The sequence below is a fragment of the Ranitomeya imitator genome, chromosome 1 (assembly GCF_032444005.1).
Source record: "Ranitomeya imitator isolate aRanImi1 chromosome 1, aRanImi1.pri, whole genome shotgun sequence".
NCBI classification, from domain to species: Eukaryota; Metazoa; Chordata; class Amphibia; order Anura; family Dendrobatidae; genus Ranitomeya; species Ranitomeya imitator.
Window position 1 is genome coordinate 31,747,405 of NC_091282.1, and position 27,449 is coordinate 31,774,853.

Here is a 27,449-nt window from a genome sequence, read left to right on the forward strand (position 1 = left end):
GCCAAACCCAACACCTGAATACAGAGAAGAGGAACCTTGTCGAAAAGTAGAAAGTGCATCTGAATGTTTTGTGGACGAGGCTCACAACTGAGGGTCTGTCCTCATTTCACCATCCTAAAACCTCCTAAGATCCTACTAGAGCTTAACGTGAAAGGTCAAGGTTCTAAAAGGGTAAAAATGACCCTCCTCCGACAAGCAAGGCTTGATCTACTTAGGTAGAAATTCAGCTTTCTTTGCAAGATGAAAACATCCAAAATAATTTTCATAAATCTGACCCAAAGGGAAGATGCACGGCGCACCCGGAGTGCAAAATCAGCACTGAAAACCACGAGACAATGACATAAAGCGATGATATGAAACATGAGATTATAAACTCACGGCTTCCGTGACGGAGATTTCATAAACTTTCTTGAAATCCACCATGTCGAAGAAGACGAGTTTCCCGCTGCCTTCTCCTTTCTTAACTGACAGCCCAGTTATCAAGAGTTTGTCATCAGGGCTGAAACAGCAATCTGTCCTATAGGAAATAAAAAAAAGAGAATGAATGAAGGCAGGAAGGAAGAAGGAAAAGATGAAGGAAGGTGGGACGGAAGGAAGGAAAGATAGAAGAGTAGAAGGAAGGTGGGAAGGGAAGCAGGAGGGAAGACAAAGAAATGTGGGAAGGAAAGAAAGCAAGAGATAAAGGAAGGTGGGAAGGAAGAAAGGCAATAGGGAAGAGATGAAGGAAGGAAGGCTAGATGGAAGAGATAAAGGAAGGTTGGAAGGAAAGAAGACAAGAGATAAAGGAAGGTGGGAAGGAAAGAAGACAAGAGATAAAGGAAGGTGGGAAGGAAGGAAGGCAAGAGATAAAGGAAGGTGGGAAGGAATAAAGGAAGGTGAGAAGGAAGGTAACCAAGAGGGAAGAGATGAAGGAAGGTGGGAAGGAAGGAAGGAAGGCAATAGGGAAGAGATGAAGGAAGAAAGGCTAGATGGAAGAGATAAAGGAAGGTTGGAAGGAAAGAAGACAAGAGATAAAGGAAGGTGGGAAGGAAGGAAGGCAAGAGATAAAGGAAGGTGGGAAGGAAGGTAACCAAGAGGGAAGAGATGAAGGAAGGTGGGAAGGAAGGCAAGAAGTAAGATAAAAGAAGGTGGGAAGGAAGGCAAGAGGGAAGAGTTAAAGGAGGGTGGGAAGAAAGAAATGCAAGAGGGAAGAGATGAAGGAAGGTGGGAGGGAAGGAAGGCCAAAAGGGAGGTTGGAAGGAATGGAGTATGGAGGGAAGGCAGGGAAGAAGGAAATAAATTAATAAACTAATAAGAGAAGGAAGAAAAGAAAGGCAGAAAAAATGACAGAAGCAAAGATTAAGGAAATAAATAAGGACAAAAAGGAAGTTATAAAGAGAGGGAGAAAGTAAATAAATAAGTAAATGAAGGAAGCCATGTATGATGAAACGAAGAAAGAATAAAAGAAAAAAAATAGAAAGAGAGAAAAAAAGAAAAAAAACAAAAAGAGGTGAAAGAAAGGTAGAAAAATAAAGAATGAGAAACCAAGAGAAAGACAAAAAGAGAAAGAGTGAAAAAAGAAAGAAAAAAAGGAAACAAAGAAAAAGTAAGAAAGAAGGAAAGAAAGGTATAGATAAATAAAGTAAGAAAAAGGTTAACAATTGAAAGTATGAAGGAAGGAATGAACAATATAAGGAAAGAAGAAATAACCAAAGGGTATTGTTGGAGGAAGAACATCTCCAACATTTCCACGCTCCTCTTTAACCAGTGCAGGCGGCCATTGTAGAAGCTGAATCTGTGCAATACTGCAGACCCCAATGATAAATATGGGTGGGTTTCTATAGGAGGCCAGTGAGGGAGGACAGCCGTGCCGGAGTACAGGAGCACTCGGCAGTAGTGACGGACCTCTCCAAATCTCCAGCCTTGTGGCCGGGGATGATTCCTGTACAGGTGGTCACTAATATATGGCAGGACGACTCCTCACACAGAATTCTCTCTTTAGGGGGTTGTCTCAGTCACAGATATTGGGGGGCCATCACCGGCATATGCCCCCAATAGTTGGTCAGCGGACATCCGATAGCTGTAACGTCCAACTAGTGGGGCTAAGAAGGCGCCACCACTTGCTCCGTTGTGGGGGGAGAGGATAAAAGTTGTGGAGAGAAGTTGAGAAGCCCCCTGCACCCCGTGGGGAGACGCAGCTCTCCTGCACCATGATCTACTGATCGATGGTGGTCGCTGCAGCTGATCCTCCACCTCGTGGAGACTGGGGACATAGCAGCATCTTTCTTCCAGAGCAAAGGACAATGTTGGGGCTGAATACATACATTGGGAAATAGTTGGGCAGCCCGGAGGTCGCGTGGATCGGCTTCTTAAAGTTTCTCATGTCCCATGTCTTTAAGGTGTCGTCACCTGGAATGTAGAAAGAACCAAATCGTGAGAATAAAAGGCTCCACAGACATGGTGTAAGCGGGCACCGATGTAAAACAATGCAATAGCTCAGCAACAAGTGTCAGCAACAGCCCGGGAGCTTCTGAGAACGAGGTCTCACCTACTTATATGGATCCATCTCACAAATACTTTCCTTTCCATATCTTGTACCAATCTTGGGTCGAATCCAATGCTCCAATCACAGCCAGAGCTGCATCCTAAATTCTGCTATTACCTTCCAGGTAGAAATATCTCCCATCTCCCTCCCTTTCAGCTCAGTATAAAGCTTGGCTGTTCTGCATTATTATCAGCAGCAGAACTTTGAATTCAGCTCTGGCTGCAAGTTAGAGCCGAATTCCCCCCCTTCACTAGAGGCTGCAGTTTTGGTTTCTTCTGTGCCCCCCATCACTTCTTTCTCTGTTGCTCGGAGCTACGGGACGGTCATGGTACCTTGAATGCAGAGGAAAAACAGCTCCGAGCTTTAAAAGCATATTACCTTCTCCAAGATCCTATCCAGATATGTAGTAGGTGTAATAATAATAATATTAGCAAATCCCTCCAATTAGAAGTGTAGCATAGTTCTTCTGATTCACTTTGTCACTTACCCCATGTGCAGGGCATTGCAGTAGCTTAGATATCCATGGTAACAACCACTTGTCACTATCTGAGTGGTTGTAACCATGGATACCTAAGCTACTGCCATGTCCTGCACATGGGGTAAGAGACATAGCGAATCAGAAGAACTATACTACAATTCTAATCAGAGGTATTTGCCATTATTATTACACCTTCTATTACCCCTTTAAGGACTGGATGCAACAAGACCTCGGAAGGTGTCCTGTGCTATTTGGCGGACCCTTTAACTAGATGAAGTCTGGGCCATTTACCCTCGTTTCAGACCAGGCACATTTTCGTTTTCTTTCTCGTACATGCGGTTTAAAGAGCCATAAAAATGTTCTCGCTCGGATATTCAGGTTATTTTTACGCCTTTTTTTCATGACACGCGGAGCTTCATTTTTATGTCAATGTCACACTCTTTTTTTTTAGCTGATATCGGGGGACATTGGTGCAAAACTAAGGGAAATTAGTGTTCGTGCATTTAGGATCAATAAAATCGATACATTTCAAAACGTGTTCCCCATTCTGTAACAAATATCTTTATACATTGGATATTTTTTATTTATGGGCCGTGGCTGGTAACAGATTTGAATGGACTGTAGAATTTTTTTTTTTTTTAATTTTTAATTTATTGTACATATTGGGACCTCAATAAGGTCATAAAATCCCCTTGTGGGGGTCATTACACAAATGCACGGTTCATCTTTTTTGTACCATGGAAGAAAGTGGTCAGTCAGTATCTTTATATACTTTGCCAAGGTCATTTTCACACCTCCATGGACCCTAAAGGGGCCATCGGCTCTCTCCCCATGATTAAAGCACAAAACATGATTCCACCACCTCCTTGCAGTTTTGTTGGGACAAGGTGGCCATCCACAACCCGTCCGCTACTCCATCCATCTGGACCATCCAGTGTTGTACGACGCTCATCAGTAACCTCAGTAGTCTTCATGTAACTCTGGGCCACTACAACAGTTTCTGCTTGTGGGTACTGTTTAGAGGTAGCTGAAAGGTAGGATTATGCACAAATGCATCCTCTGGGGGATCCTAAACCTTGAGATTTATGAGACTGCAGAAGTTGCAGCTTCATTTATCTTTTTACTGCTTTGTAATGGTATTTTAGCATCTGCTCTTTAAATCTGATAAATTTCTCTGTAACAAACCTTCATGATTATGCCTTTATCTGCACGAACCAGTCTTCTGTGCGTTGTATCAGAGACAAATCTCTTCACAGTATGATGATCACGCTTTATCAAATATCTAATGTTTTCATACCTTGTGTGAGGCATAGTGTTATTTTACATTACTTTTTCTTTCCCATATTGCTCGAAACATATGGCTGCTGAATAATAAGGAACGTCCTTCTTAAGTAGTTTTCCTTTAACACCTTCATGACATATGACGCAATCTTAAGTCACATGTCGTGTCCCTGTCTTTTCCGGCTGATGATGGCTGATTTAATCAGCCATCATGTGACTAACAGCCACAGGTGGAGTGGTGCTCCGCATCCAAGGCTGTTAACCTGTTAAATCCCGCTGGAAATATTTGACAGCGGCATTCAACACGTGCCGACCCTGGGGTGCGCATTCCACACTTCCATCGGCACGCCCTTGAGGTGGTCGTGGGGCACTGATGGGTTGTCATACTAGTTAGGAGTCTGCTGATGACCCCTGTGTCTGTCATTATGATCCTCCTGTGAAAGTCGGCACGTGGCCGGCATTCATAAGAGATTGCAAAAAGGAAGGTGGGAGGTCGGGGAGTGGTGCGCTCCTGAAGATCTTGGCCCACCCAACATCCGGACGCCCTGGCTCCTGCTGCACCCCCAATGAGTTCAACCCATTTGATTTGTTGGTTAAGGTAGATTTGCCTGCGTAGCATTGGAGGAATACAGTAAATTATCCCCAAATCAATGATGTCCGTAATGGAAATTTTGCTCTTCAGACAATAGGACAAGTGTAGAGGGGTCTGCGTATTTCATTCCTTGTAATGGAAAGTTTGCTTAGGACTTGGCCTGCTGCCGTCCCTTTAACCCTCGCTGGCTCTGCGTGCCTGGCTAGCGTCATGTAGGGAGCCATGTACGGGGCGGCGCGGGAGTCGTGTCCCGTTTTCTGGCTGCACACTCAGCAGGTGTGTTACAGTAAAACTCACTGCACATCTGGCTTCCTTGGTCTCCGTCCAGAGAACTACTCTACGCTGGACTTACGCTGCTCCACCGCTCAGGTTTTTGGACAAAGTACAAATGAATCATCAAAAATTCAGTCAAAACCCATAAATAAAAAAAAAGAACATAACTACAAAAAACATCCCAGGATGTAACAAATTTCACAGGTTTCCGACCAATAATTCTTCCTCCGCTCTCTGGAAATCTTTGTTTTCCAGTCACTAGAAGACGCAAACCAGGAACATGGAGCAAGTTCTCATCCCCGGCCGGGAGGAGATGGATTTCCTATTTAATAAGCAGGACCCCCATGTACAAACTGTTTTCAGCAGTGCTCTTAAAGGGGTCTTCCTCTTCTTGTCATTAATCGAATATAAAACAGTCCCCAGCTAGGACATCCAGAGATCGCCTGTGATGTGAGCTCTGGGGTATAATACAGGATGTAACTCAGGATCAGTAATGTAATGTATGTACACAGTGACTGCACCAGCAGAATAGTGAGTGCAGCTCTGGAGAATAATACAGGATGTAACTCAGGATCAGTAATGTAATGTATGTACACAGTGACTGCACCAGCAGAATAGTGAGTGCAGCTCTGGGGTATAATACAGGATGTAACTCAGGATCAGTAATGTAATGTATGTACACAGTGACTGCACCAGCAGAATAGTGAGTACAGCTCTGGAGTATAATACAGGAGGTAACTCAGGATCAGTAATGTAATGTATGTACACAGTGACTGCACCAGCAGAATAGTGAGTGCAGCTCTGGGGTATAATACAGGATGTAACTCAGGATCAGTAATGTAATGTATGTACACAGTGACTGCACCAGCAGAATAGTGAGTGCAGCTCTGGAGGATAATACAGGATGTAACTCAGGATCAGTAATGTATGTACACAGTGACTGCACCAGCAGAATATAACCTACCTCCTCGTGTGGCTATTACTGTACCGCCATAAGAGAAAGCCACACAGGTAGTGTCAGTGCCTGGCGCGTGAGCCTGTCGGCAGTGGAATTTTGTGTGGACCTGATAAAAAAATAAAAAATAAACAAAAACAATAATTGTGACTTTTATTCTACTTCAAGACAATTCATTATCATTTTAAATTACTCCACTACATCTTAAAAATGACTATTTATTTAATATAACAGTTCTACCATATTTTTACACAGCTCCTTTGCAGACCAGTGTGTCTACATGGCACAAGCTAATTGTGTACTTTTGTACCACCAGCCGTCTCTCCAGACTCCTCCACACACAGGAACTTTCCACTCATTTGTTCTCTATTCGAGAGTACGTCACGCTCCAAGAAGAAACATTGCCCCTTAGATACCCCTGTAATAAAGGGTCGCTGTCAGATGCCCCTGTATCCTGCAGAAGGCCCTGCCCTCCTCCTTCAAACATCTGTCTTCCTCTTCTTGCTCCAGACTACACCGCCCTTCTTCTCCTACCTCCAGACTCGTCCACACTCCTCCTCGCCCTGCCACACTGCTCTGTCCCTCCAGACTCCTTTGTCCTCCTCGTCCCTCCAGACTCCTCTATCCTCCACACTCCTCGGTCCTCCTCGCCCCTCCAGACTCCTCTGTCCTCCTCACTCCTCCAGACTCCTCTGTCCTCCTCGCCCCTCCAGCTCCTCTGTCCTCCTCGCCCCTCCAGACTCCTCTATCCTCCTCGCCCCTCCAGACTCCTCTGTCCTCCTCGCCCCTCCAGCTCCTCTGTCCTCCTCGCCCCTCCAGACTCCTCTGTCCTCCTCGCCCCTCCAGACTCCTCTGTCTGTTGTGAATTCTGCTCTTGGGCTCCCTCCGGTGGTTTGCTTCATATTTTAGACACACAGCTGTGAGTTTATTTTCTGTGCTGATCTTGTTTCTATTTTGTTCCTGCTAGACTGTGCCTGATGTTTTTCTCAGTCTAGTTGGATTCGCTGGAGTCGCAGATATACTCTCCACATCTTTAGTTAGGTGGTGGAGTTTTTGTATTTTTCTGCTGTGGATATTTTGTAGTGTTTTATGCTGACCGCATAGTATCCTGTACTATCCTTTCCTATCTAGGTAGAAGTGGCCCTCCTTTGCTTATCCCTGTTTTCTGTCTGCGTGTGTCTTTTCCTCTCCTACTCACAGTCATTATTTGTGGGGGGCTACCTATCCTTTGGGGGTCTACTCTGAGGCAAGAGAGTTTTCCTATTTCCATCTTTAGGGATATTTAGTTCTCCGGTTGTGTCGAGGTGTCTAGGTCTGGTTAGGCACACCCCACGGCTACTTCTAGTTGCGATGATAGGATCAGGGTTTGCGGTCAGTAAAGTTACCACTGCTCCAGCGAAGGTCATTTCATGCTGCTCCAAGGCCACCTGATCATAACATCTGTCCTCCTCGCCCCCTCCAGACTCCTCTGTCCTCCTCGCCCCCTCCAGACTCCTCTGTCCTCCTCGCCCGTCCAGACTCCTCTGTCCTCCTCGCCCCTCCAGACTCCTGTCTTCCTCGCCCCTCCAGACTCCTTTGTCCTCCTCGTCCCTCCAGAATCCTCTGTCCTCCTCGCCCCTCCATACTCCTTTGTCCTCCAAGCCCCTGCAAAGTACTCTGTCCTCGTCCCTCCAGACTCCTCTGTCCTTATCGCCCCTCCAGACTCCTCTGTCCTCCTCGCCCCCTCCAGACTCCTCTGTCCTCCTCGCCCCCTCCAGACTCCTCTGTCCTCCTCGCCCCCTCCAGACTCCTCTGTCCTCCTCGCCCCCTCCAGACTCCTCTGTCTTCCTCGTCCCTCCAGAATCCTCTGTCCTCCTCGCCCCTCCATACTCCTTTGTCCTCCACGCCCCTGCAAACTACTCTGTCCTCGTCCTTCCAGACTCCTCTGTCCTCCTCGCCCCTCCAGACTCCTCTGTCCTCCTCGCCCCCTCCAGACTCCTCTGAACTCCTCGCCCCCTCCAGACTCCTCTGCCCTCATTGCCCCCTTTCAGACTCCTCTGTCCTCCTCGCCCCCTCCAGACTCCTCTGTCCTCCTCGCCCCCTCCAGACTCCTCTGTCCTCCTCGCCCGCTCCAGACTCCTCTATCCTCCTCGCCCCTCCAGACTCCTTTGTCCTCCTCGCCCCTCCAGACTCCTTTGTCCTCCCCGCCCCTCCAGACTCCTCTGTCCTCCCCTCCAGACTCCTCTGTCCTCCCCGCCCCTCCAGACTCCTCTGTCCTCCCCTCCAGACTCCTCTGTCCTCCTCGCCCCTCCAGACTCCTCTGTCCTCCTCGCCCCTCCAGACTCCTCTGTCCTCCTCGCCCCTCCAGACTCCTCTGTCCTCCTCGCCCCTCCAGACTCCTCTGTCCTCCTCGCCCCTCCAGACTCCTCTGTCCTCCTCGCCCCTCCAGACTCCTTTGTCCTCCTCGCCCCTCCAGACACGTTTGTCCTCCTCGCCTATCCAGAATCCTCTGTCCTCCTCGCCCCTCCAGACTTCCCAGTCTTCCTCGCCCCTGCAAACTACTCTGTCCTCGCCCCTCCAGACTACTCTGTTCTCCTAGTCGCTCCAGACTCCTCTGTTCTCCTTGTCCCCCCAGACTCCTCTGTGTTGCTCGCCTCTCCATACTTCTCTGTCCTCCATGTTCCTCCAAACTTATGTGCTCTCCTCGTTCTTCCATACTCCCTCTCGTTCCTCCATACTCCTCCTCATCCCTCCAGATTCCTCTGTCATCCTCGCCCCTCCAAAGACCTTTGTCCTTAGCATAGCTTCCAGAGAACAAAAGGATTGTCAGTAAGAATTCCGACATTCTGGATCCTTCTCTAACCAGACGTCATCCATTGGGGAAGAGTAGGGAGGACGCCCTACACATTAGACAGCAGAGAATGTCCTTTTCAATAAACGAACTCTCCAGTGACTAATATGTGGAGGACTACCTATCTACTAAAAGGGGTATTTTCACTAAAAACATTTGTCCCATATTCCAAGAATAACTAACATTACGTCTGACCAACTATCCGAGGTCCATGGAATGGCTGGTTCCCAATCCTATGCACTTCCTCTAACAATGAACACAGCGGCATGACAAGGAACGCCTGATCTACGAGTGCCCCGGTAATCGAACACCCAGCAATAAGACATTGCCTGGCTTTTGTTAATCACTGATCGACCCGGATCGGGTCAGAGCCATCCAGACGTTTTCCCTGCAGCGGCCACTACAGGGGAAAGGTAGTATTGCACTACAGCCAATTAGATACCATGGTCTCTTAAATTAATATGGCATGAAGACAATCCCTTTAAAAGGAAAGAATAATAAAAAGGGAAAGCGCAAAGACTTTATTTACTGTGACTTAGAAAGTAACAGAAACTTGACTTGGGACCACTGCCAGATGTATCTCCTGACCAGATTCTGGAAAATTTCAATTTCGAGAAAAATCAAAACCTATGGTACCGCAAGAAAAAAAAAAAAAAATCCGCGACTCGCGGCCGCTTTAATATATCAACTGTTTTCTGACACGGGAACGAGAAATGTGCCATCAGCAGCGGGAGAAGTGTAAGTGAGAAATAGCAGACGGCGACACAAGAGCGAGGCGAGGAACGTGACCGCTCTCCCGCGCTCCTGCGCCTTCGGCCCCTCAGACATTAACAATATGTTATTGAGGAGAGACTTTTCCAGGAACGTGGAGGATTAGGACAATAAAAATGGAAGACGGACGAGGGCTATTTACGACTGTGTGAGAAGAACAGCAGAGCCCGGTGACACGTCGAGGAGAGGCCATGAGCGCGGTGGGGAATGGAAACAACACAATATGGATGCTACAGATTCCCCGCTGGTCTACATGAACGCCCCCGATATTCCTCGTGCAGGACTCCGATATCCATCGCTGCCAAAAACTAGGTGTAGAATTAAGCAACTTTCTAAATCGTCTTCATTGGAATATTTCTAGCGTTGTGCTCCTGCAGACGTGTGATGTGCGCTCCCTCTGCTCGCACACTCCCTTCTCTCAGTGTTAGAGATCAGAGAAACCATCAATAAATAAGGGAAACGTCTCTGTCCTCAGGGGAGACAGGGAAAATAGGAAAGTACCGGATCCTTCATCTTTTGTAGAAGGGTAAATCGGTCCAGGAATGAAGCTGTGCTGATCCACCAGACCTACTGCATCCTCACATCCAGCACGTATTACAGCAATAGCTGGGGGAATGTATTCATCATTCATTCCCATTAAACAATCGCTGACCGTGTAGAACAAATGAGCGTCTCACACCACACGGTCACATCCCATTACCTTCACAAAGCAGGAGAGAAGGCAGCGCCTGCAGGAGGCGAGTAACACCGCACATAGGCAAACAGGAACCGAGAGGAAAGCTACTAACAGTCATCAGCTGTGTCCGGAGGGGATAGCAGAGAGTACTGGGGATGGAAAGGGTCAGAGGGTATTCATTTTAAAAATTGTCCCTGTATTGTGACCACATTCTTATTAGGGCACCCCCTGGTGTTACATACTTGTTAGGCGCCTGCTGCTGTTACATACTTGTTATGGCGCCCCCTGGTGTTACATACTTGTTATGGTGCCCCCTAGTGTTACATACTTGTTATGGTGCCCCATGCTGCTACATACATGTTATGGTGCCCCATGCTGCTACATACATGTTATGGTGCCCCCTGCTGTTACATACTTGTTATGGTGCCCCCCGCTGCCACATACTTGTTATGGCGCCCCCTGCTGTTACATACTTGTTATGGTGCCCCCTGCTGCTACATACATGTTATGGTGCCCCCTGGTGTTACATGCTTGTTATGGTGCCCCCTGGTGCTACATACTTGTTATGGTGCCCCATGCTGCTACATACTTGTTATGGTGCCCCATGCTGCTACATACATGTTGTGGTGCCCCCTGCTGTTACATACTTGATATGGTGCCCCCTGCTGTTACATACTTGATATGGTGCCCCCTGCTGTTACATACTTGATATGGTGCCCCCTGCTGCTACATACTTGTTATGGTGCCCCCTGCTGTTACATACTTGTTATGGTGCCCCCCGCTGCCACATACTTGTTATGGTGCCCCTGCTGTTACATACTTGTTATGGTGCCCCCCGCTGCCACATACTTGTTATGGTGCCCCTGCTGTTACATACTTGTTATGGTGCCCCCTGCTGCTACATACATGTTATGGTGCCCCCTGGTGTTACATGCTTGTTATGGTGCCCCCTGGTGCTACATACTTATGGCGCCCCCTGCTGTTACATACTTGTTAAGGCCCCCCCGGTGTTAAAAATTGTTATTTGGCGCCCTATAGTGTTACATACATGTTATGGTGCCCCTTGGTGTTACATACTTATTATTGCGCCTCCTGCGATTACACACGTTATGGAGTACCCTGCTGTTACATACTCAATCCCACCAAGGACAACATCTGCAAGGAGTTTGTATGTTCTCCCCATGTTTGCGTGGGTTTCATCTGGGTTCTCCACTTTCCTCCCACACTCAAGACAGACTGATAGGGAATTTACATTGTGAGGCCCAATGCATAATAAATAAACAAAATACTTGTTATGGCGCCCTCTAGTGTTACGTACTTTTTATGGCGCCCTCTAGTGTTATATAGTTGTTATTGCACCCCTTGCTGTTTGGCCTCCACTAGACTCTGGGGCCACAGATGTAGGTGTAGGTGTAGTTTTAATTTAGGGCGACCATATTTCCCATCTTTGTGGTCTTTACAGATGGTGCAGCAGAGTGTGATCGCTTTATAGCAGATGTAATAAATAGAAGTGAATGGTTTTACATCCTCCAGAAACCACAAAGTTCAGTACAACAGAGCGGTCAATAACTTCCCCGCACTCTAATAATAATGAAATGACTCTGCTGATTCTGTTCCAGTGTATACAGCAAAGCTGATAAGTTAGGTGCAGGAAACAGGAAATGTCAGTCTACTGTGTGAGCCGTAGTGGCCGTTGGGAGAACCTTTACCAAATTATTATTTTTGATTTGTGAAGCTGTAATTTAAAAAAACAAAACAAAACAAAAACCTAAAAACAGCAGCAGGTCAGAGTGGTTACCATTGTTTATTTGAGTGGCGGTATACTGGATTTGAATTCAGTGATTCCGGCTAAGGACAGTTATAAGTCCTCTCCTTGTTTTTGTAGGTTTCTCCTGTTTCCTCCAAAAAAACATCCTCATCAGCTAAACAGGACTGGTCACTTGCCCAAAAATGATTCAAATAAATACAGTACCTAACAAAAATCTCTGCGCTCCCCTGACTCTGCCGCTGTTTTCCGTCTTGTGCTGTGTTGCTCCATTGCAGAGATATTCACACTTGTTGCTTTTGGAGCGCAGCATGTGAAATCTCTGGCCTGATGTCAATGGTAACCATTTCTCTACAACACTGCGGAATAGGTTGATGTTATGTAAACAATGATAAATACAGACCTAAAATTCCTGCATGAATAAAAACAGCCACTCTGGTTTACACTGCCGCATTACCCCTGTGTGTGAACAAACCCTGAGGCTTTCACATGACACATCTGCCCGCGGACGGCGACAGTTTGCTTTGTTCCAGCCGCGGGTTTTCCTGAGGCTTGTGACTCAGGTGGGAAAGTACTCATCTGATTTCGCAGGGACCCATTGATGTCAATGATTCAGGTGGGTCCCAGGAATGGATGGAATTCCAGATGTGCGTCCCCAGGCAGCGGTGGACGTGTCACATTACCGGTCTGCCCCGCCGACCTTCTCACTGATGCAAGAATTACATAACGTGCGGCCCCCTACAGTGTCAGATGCAAATCATGGGTTATTGTGTAGGAGCCGCCATTCACACAGCGCTACATGTAATACGCAGAGAGCTCTATTACTGACCATACTGGCATTGTAGAGTCCAAACACAAGTCATCGGAGTCGGACGGGTCAGACACTGGAGGAGGAGGTGTAGCAGCGGAAAGGAGGAGAAAAAAGAGAAAATAAGGAGGAGTATGAGGAGAAGAAGGATGAGGAGGTGTAGCATAAGAAGGAGGAGGAAGTGGGGCAGGAGAATGAGGAAGAGGAGGAGAAGGAGAAAGAAGGAGGAGGAAAAGAAGAAAGAGGAGGAAGCGGAGGAGAAGAAGGAGGAGGAAGTGGCACAGGAGAATAGGGGAGAGGAGGAGGAGAAAGAGGAGGAGAAGGAGGGAGGAGAAAAAGGAGGGGAAGAAGGAGGATTAGCAAAAGAAGGAGGAGGAAGTGGGGCAGGAGAATGAGGAAGAGGAGGAGAAGGAGAAAGAAGGAGGAAAAGAAGAAAGGAGGAAGCAAAGGAGGAGTAGAAGAAGAAGGAGGAGGAAGTGGCGCAGGAGAATAAGGGAGAAGAGGAGGAGGAGAAAGAGGAGGAAGTGGAGGAGGGAGGAGAAAAAGGAGGGGAAGAAGGAGCATTAGCAAAAGAAGGAGGAGAAAGTGGGGAGGAGAATGAGCAGTACAAGGAGGAGGAGTACAAGGAGAAAAAGGAGGTGTAGCAAAAGAAGGAGGAGGGGATGGGGCAGAAAAATGAGGGGGGAGGAGAAGAAGAAGGAGGAGGCAGAGATGAAAAGCGATGAAAAAAGGAGACAAAGGAGGAAGAGGTTTAGTAGGAAGAGGAGAAGGAGCAAGTGTAGCAAAAGGAGGAAAAAGAAGCTGTAGCAGGAGAAGTAGGAGAAGGAAGAGGAAGCAGTTTCACCAAGGTCCTGGTACCTAAAGCGGCCCAAAAAAATCTCCTCTGCACAAGAAGATACCAGTCTTAGGGTATGTGTACACAATGTCTTTAAGATGTCGACAGATCCGCGGAGTTTTCCAAGGCAGGTCTTTTTCCTGAAGGGGCTTTGCAGGCAGTTTTGCCAAACTTTTTGTGCCGCAGCCATCTTTTATCTTTGGTTTAAAATCTATAGAGCGGTCCAAAAGAAACTGCCCGAAGAATGAAAATGTTACTTCTTTTAACAGCTTCAAAAGTTTCCATACCCTGAAGCACATAAAAGAAGTGACATATTGCTCTGGTACGGAGAGTGAAATTGCTGGCTGTTTAAAAAAAAAAAGTCATCAGAATTTTAAAAGGAGGTACATATGTAAATGGAGAAAATAATAGTAAAAAGTTATTTTGAAAATGAAGTCAGTTCAGGAATGACCGCTAATGACACATGGATGTAGTACATAACAGTGAAACTAACGCTGGACCGGCAGTCATGTAGACGGACATCACAGCGGTGGACCGTCAGGATTTATGGACCCTGTTCACCAGTCTTTGGTATGAAGTCAATAATTTTGTCACCAGGAGGCACTGTGCTTTTTATCTTCCAAATTGCAACCATAAATCTCAAGATTATAGCAATAAGTTCTGCAGGATTCAGACCTCCAGAGATAGTCACAGGTATACTGCGACAAAGAGGAGCCAGAAGAGTGCAGCGTCTGATTTCTCCTACTCCTGCACTGATTAGAATCACTTCACCTTTGTATTAAAAGTGTAAATATCTTTTGGCAGCGCAGAAGTTAATCTGCTCTGTTGAGAGCTCCTGGAAGCTGTCCTACATTAAGGCTCTCAGCTGTTCACTGATAGCCACTCCCATCTCATATATAATATGGGTCCTGGCTAGCACTCGTTGTCAGAAGTAGCTTATGGTGCATGGCTGGAGGTTGTTGTTGGTTATTATTGGAGAAGGCGTTTGGTGGATTTATCTGTGATTGTTGCTTGGTTTTGAGCGTGTGATAATTCCCTTTCTTCTCCTACTTTGGCTTAACCCCATCCTCCACTCCCCGATGCATTCCTCTGTTGTCTGTGTGAGTATATTTGTATGATTGGTATTTTCCTTTATCCCTGTTCGTATTACCTTGTTAGTCTGGTTGGTGTATTTTGGTACACTACTACTCCCCTCTTCCCAGGGGGAAGGGTACAGACTAAGGGTGGATTCAGGAGCCAAGGTATGTGGACCCCGTGTCTTCTCCATCAGAAGAAATCTGGGGAGCAGTGTGAGCTAGGGCGCCCCCTAGCGCTAGGGACAGAGTTGTAACATTGTCTCAACTGAGCAGATTAACCCCTGCACTGCTAAAAAAAAAAACCTTACACGGTTTAATATGAAGGTGAAGTTCTTCTAACCAGTGCAGGAGTAGGAGAAATCAGATGCTGCAATCTTCTGGCTCTTCTCTGTCGTGGTAAACCCGTAACAGACATTCAATGAAAGTGTTTAACTCTTTGGAGACACGGTTACTTTTTATTTATTTTTTTAAATAATTTTTTTTCCGCTCTCTTTTTCTTCGTCATCAACTTCCAAGAGCCATAACTTTGTCTGAACATTCACTTTCCCATACAATGTCTTGAAAACGGGGAAACAAAATTTCAAGTCTCGAGAAACTGAAGAAGAAAAAACCCCCCTGAAATTCCAATGTTATTTTTTTATCACTGAGGTAAAAAAAAAAATGACCTGGTAATTTTGTTCTACGGTTATGGTGACAACAACTGTAAGTAGTGAAAAAAATACATATAAAATATGCCCCCAAAAATTGGCTTCAGTCATAATAAAGCAGACAGATATCTTGAAAATGGTGAAAAATTGAAACAAAGTTATTAGAAAGTTGTAGAAACTCCTTTAGGGCACGTGCACATGGAGTCTTATGAACGCCAGCGGACCCGCTGAATTTTGTCAGGAGAAGTTAGTTCAAGAAAACATTGACGATGTGTTTCCTGATGTATTTTCTATGGTGTCTTTGCAGACAATTTATCGGCAGCTTAGCCTCAGTGGTTAGCACTGTATTGGTGGTTCAGTGGTTAGCACTGTATTGGTGGCTCAGTGGTTAGCATGGTTTCTTTGCAGTTCTGGGGGCCTGGGTTCAAATCCCACCAAGGACAACATCTGCAAGGAGTCTGTATGTTCTCCCCGTGTTTGCGTGGGTTTCCTCCCAAAGTCCGAAGACATCGCCGATTCTGTCTGTGACCGTCTCCTCGGGTACAGTATTCCACAGATTAATAGCTATGATGGTAAAGGATCCTTGTCTCCTCTGGAGATTGAACCTTTCCTTTCTCTAGGTGGAGTGAGTGCCACCTTGTCATTTCGGAGAGTTTTACATAAAACAGCTTTCAACCTTCATTTTTGTATGGGCCTTTAAGTTATTGAACAAGACAAAATAAATTTAACTTTTTTATGCTTTTCTCATAACTAAGATCCTCAGGGCATCTTATCAGTTTTGTGGCTCTTTTTTGCACTTTTTCTACTTTTTCTAACTCCAGGGCGGCACAGACTACAAAGTGTTTGTTTGTAGTCTGCTACCATGGAGACATAGGAATATGCATAGGAGGTATAGACATAAAATGGAAAGAGATCTATAAGACCACTTGCAATTTTTTTATGTATTTTTTCCTGGTTTAGATGCACTCAAAAAGAGTGTTCTCTGGGGCTGATCCTCCTACTGCTCTAGGTTGGCAGACCTGACCATTACAGCAGTGCTCACATTTCACGCTAAACTTTATTTTCTGACAGATTACAAATATTCATGCTTGGGTTGGCTGCATCCATTTGGCTTTTAATGGGACATTGGAGAAATGTGCAGCAAAGTCCCATTATTTAAAACCATTCCGAGATCAATTAAAAAAGTTCCTGAGACTGAAACTTTTTTATTTTTTTATTTTATAAATTATCCTTTAATTTAGAAGCCTACAGATGGTTCTACCATTCAGGCTGATACAGAAGGTCTCCACTGGCCAGCTAGTAAAGGGGTTGTCTCCAGAGGCTCAGAGTCAAAAGTGCCGATTTTTCACCTTGTCGGGGGCCAGCGATGCCTCCTGTTCCAGTGACTGTGTAGAGGCTGGAGTAGTGATGCTAATGAACTCACCAACTCTGCCGATGTAGACAGGACAAGGAGATGAACTTATTGATTGGATGCAGTAATGTTGACATCACCACTGCAGTCTGTACACAGTCACTGGAACAGCAGCCATAGGCAGCACTGGACCACGGAAGTGTGAATAATAACTCAATTTGTTTTTTTGCCTTCATGAACTTATGAAACTTTTAAAAGGGACAACACCTGTAAATATTCAGCCATTATCTAGTTACACATCCTCCTTGAATGACCACGAAGCAGGATACCAGAGAAGCCACATATCACCTTAACTTCCTGTAGAGTCAAAGACCTGCCCCATTTCCTGTAGAGACAAAGACCCACCCTCACTTCCTGTAGAGAAAAAGACCCGCCCCCACTTCCTGTAGAAATAAAGACGTGCCCCACTTCCTGTAGCGACAAAGACCCGCCCTCACTTACTGCAGAGAAAGACCCGCCCCCAAATACTGTAAAGACAAAGACCAGGCCTCTCTTCCTGTAGAGACAAAGATTCGCCCCCATTTCCTGTAGAGAAAAAGACCCGCCCTCACTTCCTGTAGAGACAAAGACCCGCCCTCACTTTCTGTAGAAATAAAGACCCGCCCTCACTTACTGCAGAGAAAGACTCACCCCCACATACTGTAAAGGCAAAGACCAGCCCTCACTTCCTGTAGAAACAAAGATCCAGCCCCATTTCCTGTAGACAAAGACCCACCCCCACTTCCTGAAGACAAATACTCGCCCCCAAATTCCAGTAGACAAAGACTCACCCCTAATACCTGTATAAAGACCCGCCCTCATTTCCTGTAGAGACAAAGACCCGTTCTCACTTCCTGTAGAGAAAAAAGCCAACCCCCCCACTTCCTGTAGAGACAAAGACCCGCCCTCATTTCCTGTAGCGACAAAGACCTGCCCTCACTTCCTGTAGAGACAAAGACCTGCCCTCACTTCCTGTAGAGACAAAGAGCCTCCCTCATCACCTGTAGAGACAAAGACCCGCCCTCATCACCTGTAGAGACAAAAACCCGCCCTCACTTCCTGTAGAGACAAAGACCCGCCCTCACTTCCTGTAGAGACAAAGACCTGCCCTCACTTCCTGTAGAGACAAAGACCTGCCACCAATTCCTGTAAAGATAAAGGCCCGCCCTCACTTCCTGTAGAGACAAAGACCCGCCCTCACTTCCTGTAAAGATAAAGGCCCGCCCTCACTTCCTGTAGAGACAAAGACCCGCCCTCACTTCCTGTAGAGAAAAAGACCAAACCCCACTTTCTATAGACAGACTACTTATGTTGGTAACTGGAGCAGAGACATCTCACACCTATAAGACAGTCTTAAACATCGAAATTGCAACACCAAGAAGCAAAAGTTGTGTAATTATGGAAATCCCTGATAGGAGACATTACTGATCTGCAAATTTAAAAAAAAAAAAATTCTGAAAAAATTGAAACTAAATTTCATAATCTTCAGTACAGAGTGTGAGTGCAGAAATCCCGGCACTTCCAGCCTCGGCCGCCATCACTGAGGTTATTAATGGTCGTCTGAGGAAGTTACTGCCACTGAATGCACTTGGAGAATTCATCAAGATCCTCTGCTGGCAGCTCCTGTGTAATCACCGACCAACGACATCCCAGGTGCAGTTGATGGAGACAATTCTGGCAAAGCCACCCCACACCACCAATCCCTGGAGTAGGACTGGTGTGACGCTCCCTCGTGAAGACCTCTTTATCTACGTTGTCTCCAGACCAATCTCTGGCTATAATTGCGTCCAAGACTAAATAAGGACTGATCACTGAAGAGGACAAACCTGTTTAACCGTCTTGTTTTGAACCATGAGAGCAGTGGTTTGAGGTCAATGAACACCTGTTGCCGGCTGTCCTGAATCTGCACCAAGGTACATTGATGAACAAGACACATCGTACAATCATACAAAAGACTTGATCCAATGTTTGAAGTCTCACGTGGCTAAAAAAAATTTGCTTCATTACGCTTTCACATGCTGAAGATCGGAACTTGGTTCTTGAAAATGTGATCCTTTGCAGATATTAGAGACATCTTGATTTCCATCACTTACTTTTGTGCTTCTTTGCGCTGCAATTTCAATGCTGTATAGTTGTATATTCTAGACATAGAGTGGAGCTGTTCCTAAAGACCACCTCTATGAGAAGACCATATTCTGTTCCGCCATGTAGTACGGGGATGCTCCGTAATGTTAAAGTTATTATACACATTCTTTACATCCCTGACATTAAGTGAGCACAGGAGGAGAGCGCTGAAAGTGAGCACAGGAGGAGAGCGCTGAGAGCGAGTACAGGAGGTGAGCGCTGAAAGTGAGCACAGGAGGAGCACGCTGAGAGCGAGTACAGGAAGAGAGCGCTGAAAGTGAGCACAGGAGGAGCACGCTGAGAGTGAGCACAGGAGGAAAGCATTGAAAGCGAGCACAGGAGGAGAGCCCTGCCCTGAGAGCGAGCACAGGAGAGCATTGAGAGCAAGCACAGGAGGAGCGAGCTGAGAGCCAACACAGGAGGAGAGCGCTGAGAGCGAGCACAGGAGGAGCGAGCTGAGAGCAAACACAGGAGAGTGCTGAGAGCGAGCACAGGAGGAGAGCGCTGAGAGCGAGCACAGGAGGACAGCCCTGAGATCGAGCACAGGAGGACAGCCCTGAGAGCAAACACAGGAGGACAGCCCTGAGAGCGAGCACAGGAGAGCATTGAGAGCGAGCACAGGAGGAGCAAGCTGAGAGCCAACACAGGAGGAGCGCGGTGAGAGCGAGCACAGGAGGAGCGCGCTGAGAATGAGTACAGGAGGAGCGCGCTGAGAGCGAGCACAGGAGGAGTGCGCTGAGAGCGAACACAGGAGGAGAGCCCTGAGAGCGACCACAGGAGGAGAGCCCTGAGAGCGAGCACAGGAAGTGTTGAGGGAGAGCACAGGAGGAGAGCACAGGAGGAGAGCGCTGAGAGCGAGCAGAGGCCTTCTGGCAGTTCATAAACTACGACCATTAATCAGTAGATAAACACTTCAGAGCCGCTTTCTGTACACAGTGCTCCATGCCATGTGTGTCCCCGAGGAGCTGGCTATTTGCAGCCCTACTTTGACTCTCAGAAGTATGATTCTTGTGCTGCGCTACGGCAAACATTAGAGATGACAAGTGTTTCAGCATTTACAGGTGTAGCAGAGCCGAGATTTTCGTTTGTCGCTTTTTATGATATCCTGATGTTTTATCTGTGGTCTCTAGTAAAATCTTTCTTTATATATACACCATGTTCCAAATTATTATGCAGATGACATTTTTCTCGGATTTTCCTAAATGGTCGGTGCAAATGACAGTCAGTCTAATAAAGTCATCACCCGTTAGATTATACATCGAATTTTATTGAAGAAACCTCCCAATGATAACAGTATAATCTCCAAAATAAATAAAAACTCACAATGCACTGTTCCAAATTATTAGGCACAGTAGAATTTCTAAACATTTGATACGTTTTAAAGAACTGAAAATGATCATTTGTGGAATTTGCAGCATTAGGAGGTCACATTCACTGAACAAAAAAGCTATTTACCTCCAAAACATCCTAACAGGCCAAGCTACATGTTAACATAGGAACCTTCTTTGATATCATCTTCACAGTTCTTGCATCCTTGAGTTTTTGGAGCGTTTCTGCTTGTACGTCTTTGCATGAAGTCAGAATAGCTTCCCAGAGCTGCTATTTTGATGTGAACGGCCTCCCACCCTCATAGATCTTTTGCTTGATGATCCTCCAATGGTTTTCTATAGGGTTGAGGTTAGAGGAAGATGGTGGCCACACCATGAGTTTATCTCCTTTTATGCCCATAGCGGCCAATCACTCAGAGGTATTATTTGCAGTATGAGATGGTGCATTGTCAGCATGAAGATGATTTTGCTCCTGAAGGCACGTTTCTGCTTTTAGACCATCGAAAAAAGTTGTCAGTCAGAAACGCTATTTACTTTGCAGAGGTCATTTTCACATCTTCAGGAACCTTAAAGGGCCCTACCAGCTGTTTCTCCATGATTCCGGCCCAAAACATGACTCCTCCACCTCCTTGCTGACGTCGCAGCCTTGTTGGGACATGGTGGCTATCCACCAACCATCCACTACTCCATCCATCTGGACCATCCATGGTTGCTCGACACTTATCAGTTAACAAGGCTGTTTGAAAATTAGTCTTCATGTATATCTGGGCCCACTGCAACCGTTTCTGCTCATGAACACTGTTTAAGGGTGTCTGAATATTAGGTTTATGCACCACAGCAAGCCTTTGAAGGATCATACACCTTGAAGTTCGAGGGACTCCAGAGGCACCAGCAGCTTCAAATAACTGTTTGCTGCTTTGTAATGGTATTTTGGCAGCTGTTCTCTTAATCCAGTGAATTTGTCTGGCAGAAACCTTCCTCATTATGCCTTTATCTGCATGAACTCTGTCTGTGCTCTGTTTCAGTCACAAATCTCTTCACAGTATGATGATCACAAAGTTTTTGGGAAGTATCTAATTTTTTCATACCTTGTCCAAGGCATTGCACTATTTAACGCTTTTTAGCAGCAGAGAGATCCTTTTTATTTCTCACATTGCTTGAAACCTTTGCCCTGCTTAATAATGTGGAACATCATTTTTAAGTAGTTTTCCTTTCATTAGAATCACCTGGAAAACTAATTATCACATGTGTTTAAGATTGATTTCAGTGATCTATTGAGCCCTGAGACACAATACCATCCACGAGTTTATTTGAAAAACAAAACAATTAAATCCAATTTGCATAATAATTTGGAACACAGTGTAATGCATCTGTGTGTCCACGGCTCTTTTTTATATGCTGCCAATGTCTGGTGGCAGTCATGACAATCTTCATTTTGACGGGATTATGCCCTAAACGCAAATAGGGTACGATTTCCCAAAGAGTGGGTATCTTGGGGACATTTCTGGGCAGGGCACATTGGGGTTAGGATTCTCAAAGCTCAGGACAGGTAGCAGAGGGCCACAGAGCGCAGACGGGTAGCAGAGGGCCTGCAGAGCGCAGACGGTTAGCAGAGGGCCCGCAGAGCACAGATGGGTAGCAGAGGTCCACGCACTCGTGACTAATGGTATGAGGGAGAGTTGAAAAAATTGCTAGTAACTAAAAGGTTCTAACCAGTCAAGTTCTGTTTTCTTTTTTTTGGATTTTTGGGGCAATTTCTATGTTTACGATTCCTTTAACTTCCTTGCCCTCTAATGATACGGAGATGACTCTGCTCATTTTGTCTCAATCTGTACAGCAAGGCTGACACTTGAGCAGCAGAAAATATGAAATGTCAGCCTATCATATGATATAGTGGCCGGCGTGAAATATTTTACTAATTTCTATAATCACCAAAAAAAGTCTTGTACTTTCAGTCATTTTCTGGATTACGTTTTCAGTGTTCTTCTTATACCAGGTATTTTCGCTGCCATTTTTCAGACAGGTCAAGTCGTAAAGTCCAGACAAAAGACTTTCCTCATTTAGATCTTTGGTCGTTAAGAAAAGAGCAAACAACATCTTGATTTAGATTACAAGCGTCCGCATGGAAGATGGCCGTGTGAACGAGCCACAATCCTGGCCGCCAAGTTCACGTTGCCAATCTGCCGAGAAGAAATCTAGAAAACCAATAACGTTTTCAGCCTGGGCAATCATCGGCAATGAAATGGCTCTACACATCGTTAGCAATATATTATCTCCCATTTCCACTGTTAATCTACATGACGGAAGCTAGCTTCCTACCTCGGGAGGAATATCTGGGTTCAGCGAGAACAGCTGGACGGTCAGAGAATCCAGTTACAGGCTGTGGACTCGTATATTACACGCAGTACAGATGGAGAGCACCCCTCTCCCAATTTCATCACTCGCTAGCATGGCTGCTTTCCATCACCCGCTCCTCGCTCGCTCTTTGCCGCAGAGAATTGGCTTCCGTTATCTACTGATGTGTGGGAGGAATCCAGCATAGGAGCAGGTATCCCCCCGAGCGGATATAGTCAATAGGTCGCATGTACGTATATTCCCGCTGTAGAGATGAATATAATCAGACTTTTCCTGAAATGTCACAGATGGAAAAAATTTGTGCCTCTCTTTCAAAACTTTTCAAACTTTTCTGTATTTCCAAAAGTTTAGGAGGTCTCCTCCTTTTTTCCCCAGGAGTCGGATGATCCCCTTTTTTTTTTTGTTGCATGAACAGTACAGACGTAAGTGCGAATAACGTGTAAGTTAATATAGAAGCATGTGAAGTACTATTAGGCTGTGTGCACACGTGCAGGATTTTTCACTTTTTTTTGCTATAAAAACGCAATAAAACCAAGAAAAAAATGCTTACATTAAAGCATCCTATTATTAGAATGCATTCTGCATTTTTTGTGCACATGTTAGGGCAGTGAGAATCTGGAATTGCTTGCCTGAGGAGGTGGTGATGGCGAACTCAGTCGGGGGGTTCAAGAGAGGCCTGGATGTCTTCCTGGAGCAGAACAATATTGTATCATACAATTAGGTTCTGTAGAAGGACGTAGATCTGGGGACTTATTATGATGGAATATAGGCTGAACTGGATGGACAAATGTCTTTTTTCGGCCTTACTAACTATGTTACTATGTTATGTTACTATGTTGCGTTTTTTTTTCTGCGGCGGAATTGCATTCTGGAAAAAAAACACAGCATGTTCATTCTTTATGCAGAATCGCGGGGATTCCGCACACATAGGATCATGTTCGGATGGTACCCAGGGTGGAGGAGAGGAGACTCTCCTCCAGGCCCTGGGTACCATATAATTGTAAAACAAAATAAAAAAAAAAATTAAAATAAAAAATCGTGATATTCTCACCTTCCGGCGTCCCTCGCAGCCTTCACGCTCCTCCTGTTCCCAATAATGCTTTGCGGCAATGACCTGTGATGACGTAGAGGTCTTGCGAGACAGCTACGTCATCTGGGGTCATTGCCACGAGGCATTACTTGGAATGGGAGCATCGAGAGGAGCTGGAAGCCTGCGGTGGCCGTCGGAAGGTGAGAATATCATGATTTTTTATTTTTTTTTTAACATTAGATCTTTTTACTATTGATGCTGCAAACCTGTCAATCAGTTTTCCAAGCGATCTGTAGCATTCTGCAAGCTAATTACGCTTGAAAAACGCTAGTGTTTAGTGGGAAAACGCATGCCAATTTCCGGCGGCAGGGAGTTCTGGAATTGCGGACGTGTGCACATAGCCTTAATGTTTTGTCCCGATGAAGGGGAAACCCAAAACGTGTAGATATCTGATATTTTACTAATATCAGATTTATTTTTTTTTGCAGAAGTTTTTGGATAAACCACTTCATCCTTACCATCTATGTTGGAGAGGCTTGTTGAGAGACGGCGATCTGTGAAATGGGGGGCCGGAGGATCGGTTCCCAAAATTGGGGGGGGGGGGGGGGGGGCAGAGAATCGGTTCTCAAAATGGAGGGGCCAGAGGATCGGCTCCCAAAAAGGGGGGTCCTGTGGTTCGGTTCCCAAAATGAGTGTCCAGATGATCGGTTCCCAAAATGTGGGACCAGGGGATCAGTTCCCAAAATGGGGGGCCAGAAGTTTGGTTCCCAAAATGGGGGGGCCAGAGGATCGGTTCTCCTCACAAGTGAAGGCCTTCACTTTCCATTCAGTAGACTGGCGCACCATTGGTCTTGCTCTTTGCTTTCCAGTTGTCTAGTGTCCGAGACTGGCAGCCATCGTGATTTGGTGAAGACTTTGGAATCAATGCGAGTGATGTTTTTTTCCGTCACTCAAGTTTCCTTTTCTACAATTTTCTAGCGTTTCTTCTTTCCTTTATTTGATTGTTAAATTACGGCTTTTCAGAGCAGAGGTTTGTCCTTCAGAGCCGTCCTTCTCATTTCGATTAACCATTGTTGTCCAAGAGAGCACAAGGGACATAACTATGAAGGTAGCGTTGGACAAGTATACAGAAGAAGACATCCTAAAAACACAGCAGATGGCACAGACTTTTGGAGCTAGCCAGGAAGAAAGTTCTTTCTCCTGGCTTGCTCTTCGGGTGGCGGAAGTTAGGGGTCGGCTGCCGAAAATTAATGGCAAAAAGAGGAAGCCAAGAGATTGTGTGTGGGACAGTTGACAGTAGTATGAAGGAACATCAGGGGTTCGGAACTTGAACATATATTTTTTTCTTCGTTTAGGACCATTTTAAAATACTAAAAATTAGTGGACGACCCCTCTCATTTCAATGTATATGGCTCATTACATAATAAAATAGTGACTTTTTTTTGGCAAGGAGAAAGACAAGGTTGAAGCAAAACTGTCAAAGCAAACCATAAATAAATGGTAATCAGCAGAAACGGAGGAGGAAAATAGATTTGTGGATCTGGTCAAAAGCCAAGTTTGTCTTAACAGTCTGCTATATATACACTCACACAGCGGAGACCGCTCCAGCCAACATGGCAGGTTCTGCAACACATCGCTCCCCTCTAACAGGGACCGGCAGCTAAAGACGAGGCCGAGACGCCTCCTCGGTACGTCTAGGTCCCAGAGCCCGAAGGACGGTATATTTGGACCATTTGTCATCTCCTCTGGCAGCAGAACATAAGTGTTTGACTACACGAGATCTCTGCTTTATTTTATGTAGGACCGCGCACGGTGAGTGACGGGGAGAGTGTTTAGGGACTAAGGGGGCAGGTCATTGCCCCTTCTAGACTTCTCTCATAGAGGGATCAAAACACAGGATGTCATATGGCTTGTTTTCGGGGTAATTATGTAACTATTTGGATAAAAGCAAATACCGTTACTATGTCACTGAGTCTTAGTTTGAGACGTTGAGGCCTAGAGACGGTTCTTACCAGACACAGCAAAATGTGGTATTTTTTACTATATTTTAGTTTTATGTCTCAGCATAGGTCATCTCCTCTCGAGAGGTAAAAATGGTGTTTATCTAATCAAGGAAAGCAAAGCCACTATAAAATCACAGGTGAGCATGGCCTCCATAAAACCATGGCAGGAGAGCATGGCCTCCATAAAACCATGGCAGGAGAGCATGGCCTCCATAGAAACCATGGCAGGAGAGCATGGCCTCCATAGAAACCATGGCAGGAGAGCATGGCCTCCATAGAAACCATGGCAGGAGAGCATGGCTTCCATTAAACCATGGCAGGAGAGCATGGCCTCCATAAAACCATGGCAGGAGAGCATGGCCTCCATAGAAACCATGGCAGGAGAGCATGGCCTCCATAGAAACCATGGCAGGAGAGCATGGCCTCCATAGAAACCATGGCAGGAGAGCATGGCCTCCATAGAAACCATGGCAGGAGAGCATGGCCTCCATAGAAACCATGGCAGGAGAGCATGGCCTCCATAGAAACCATGGCAGGAGAGCATGGCCTCCATAGAAACCATGGCAGGAGAGCATGGCCTCCATAGAAACCATGGCAGGAGAGCATGGCCTCCATAGAAACCATGGCAGGAGAGCATGGCGTCCTTAAAACTATGGCAAGAGAGCATGGCCTCCACATAATCACAGGAGATCATGGCCTCTATATAATCATAGGAGAAAATGGCCTCCATGAAACCAAGGCAGGAGAGCATGGCCTCCATATAATCACAGAAGGAGAGCATGGCCTCCATATACTCATAGAAGGCAAGGATGGCCTCCATATACTCATAGAAGGCAAGGATGTCCTCCATATAATCATAGGAGGTGAGAATAGCCTCCATACAACCATAGGAAATAGGCTTGGCCTACATACAACCTTGGGAGGTGGGCATGGCATCTGTACAATTATGGGAGATGGAAATGGCCTTCGTACAATCTCAAGACAGAAACTGATCTCCATATAATCATGGGAGATAATAAAGGCTTTCCTAAAATCACTACAGATAATCAAGGCCTCTGTACAATCACGAGATGTGAGCATAGCCTCTATACAATCATCATGAGACGTGAGCATGGCCTCCATACAATCATCACGAGACATGAGCATGGCCTCCATACAATCACGAGACGTGAGCATGGCCTCCATACAATCATCAGGAGACATGAGCATGGCCTCCATACAATCATCACGAGACGTGAGCATGGCCTCCATACAATCACGAGGCATGAGTATGGCCTCCATACAATCACGAGATGTGAGCATGGCCTCCATACAATCACGAGATGTGAGCATGGCCTCCATACAATCACGAGACGTGAGCATGGCCTCCATACAATCATCATGAGATGTGAGCATGAGCCTCCATAGAATCATGATGAGACGTGAGCATGGCCTCCATACAATCACGAGGCATGAGCATGGCCTCCATACAATCACGAGATGCGAGCATGGCCTCCATACAATCACGAGATGTGAGCATGGCCTCCATACAATCACGAGACGTGAGCATGGCCTCCATACAATCACGAGACGTGAGCATGGCCTCCATACAATCATCAGGAGACATGAGCATGGCCTCCATACAATCATCACGAGACATGAGCATGGCCTCCATACAATCACGAGACGTGAGCATGGCCTCCATACAATCATCAGGAGACATGAGCAT

General features: G+C 46.0%; 1 protein-coding gene across 2 annotated transcripts in view; it reads right to left on the bottom strand.

Moving 5' to 3' along the window:
• The window catches only part of WDR70 (WD repeat domain 70), a 344,582-nt gene that overhangs the window by 68,174 nt on the left and 248,959 nt on the right, over positions 1-27,449 (bottom strand). For both annotated transcript variants that reach the window (XM_069745936.1, XM_069745937.1), the window contains 3 exons: positions 6,113-6,212; positions 2,304-2,388; positions 379-517 (listed from right to left, as the gene is read on the bottom strand). In XM_069745936.1, coding sequence (XP_069602037.1) covers positions 379-517; positions 2,304-2,388; positions 6,113-6,212 — 324 coding nt within the window. The remainder of the gene's footprint in view (positions 1-378; positions 518-2,303; positions 2,389-6,112; positions 6,213-27,449) is intronic.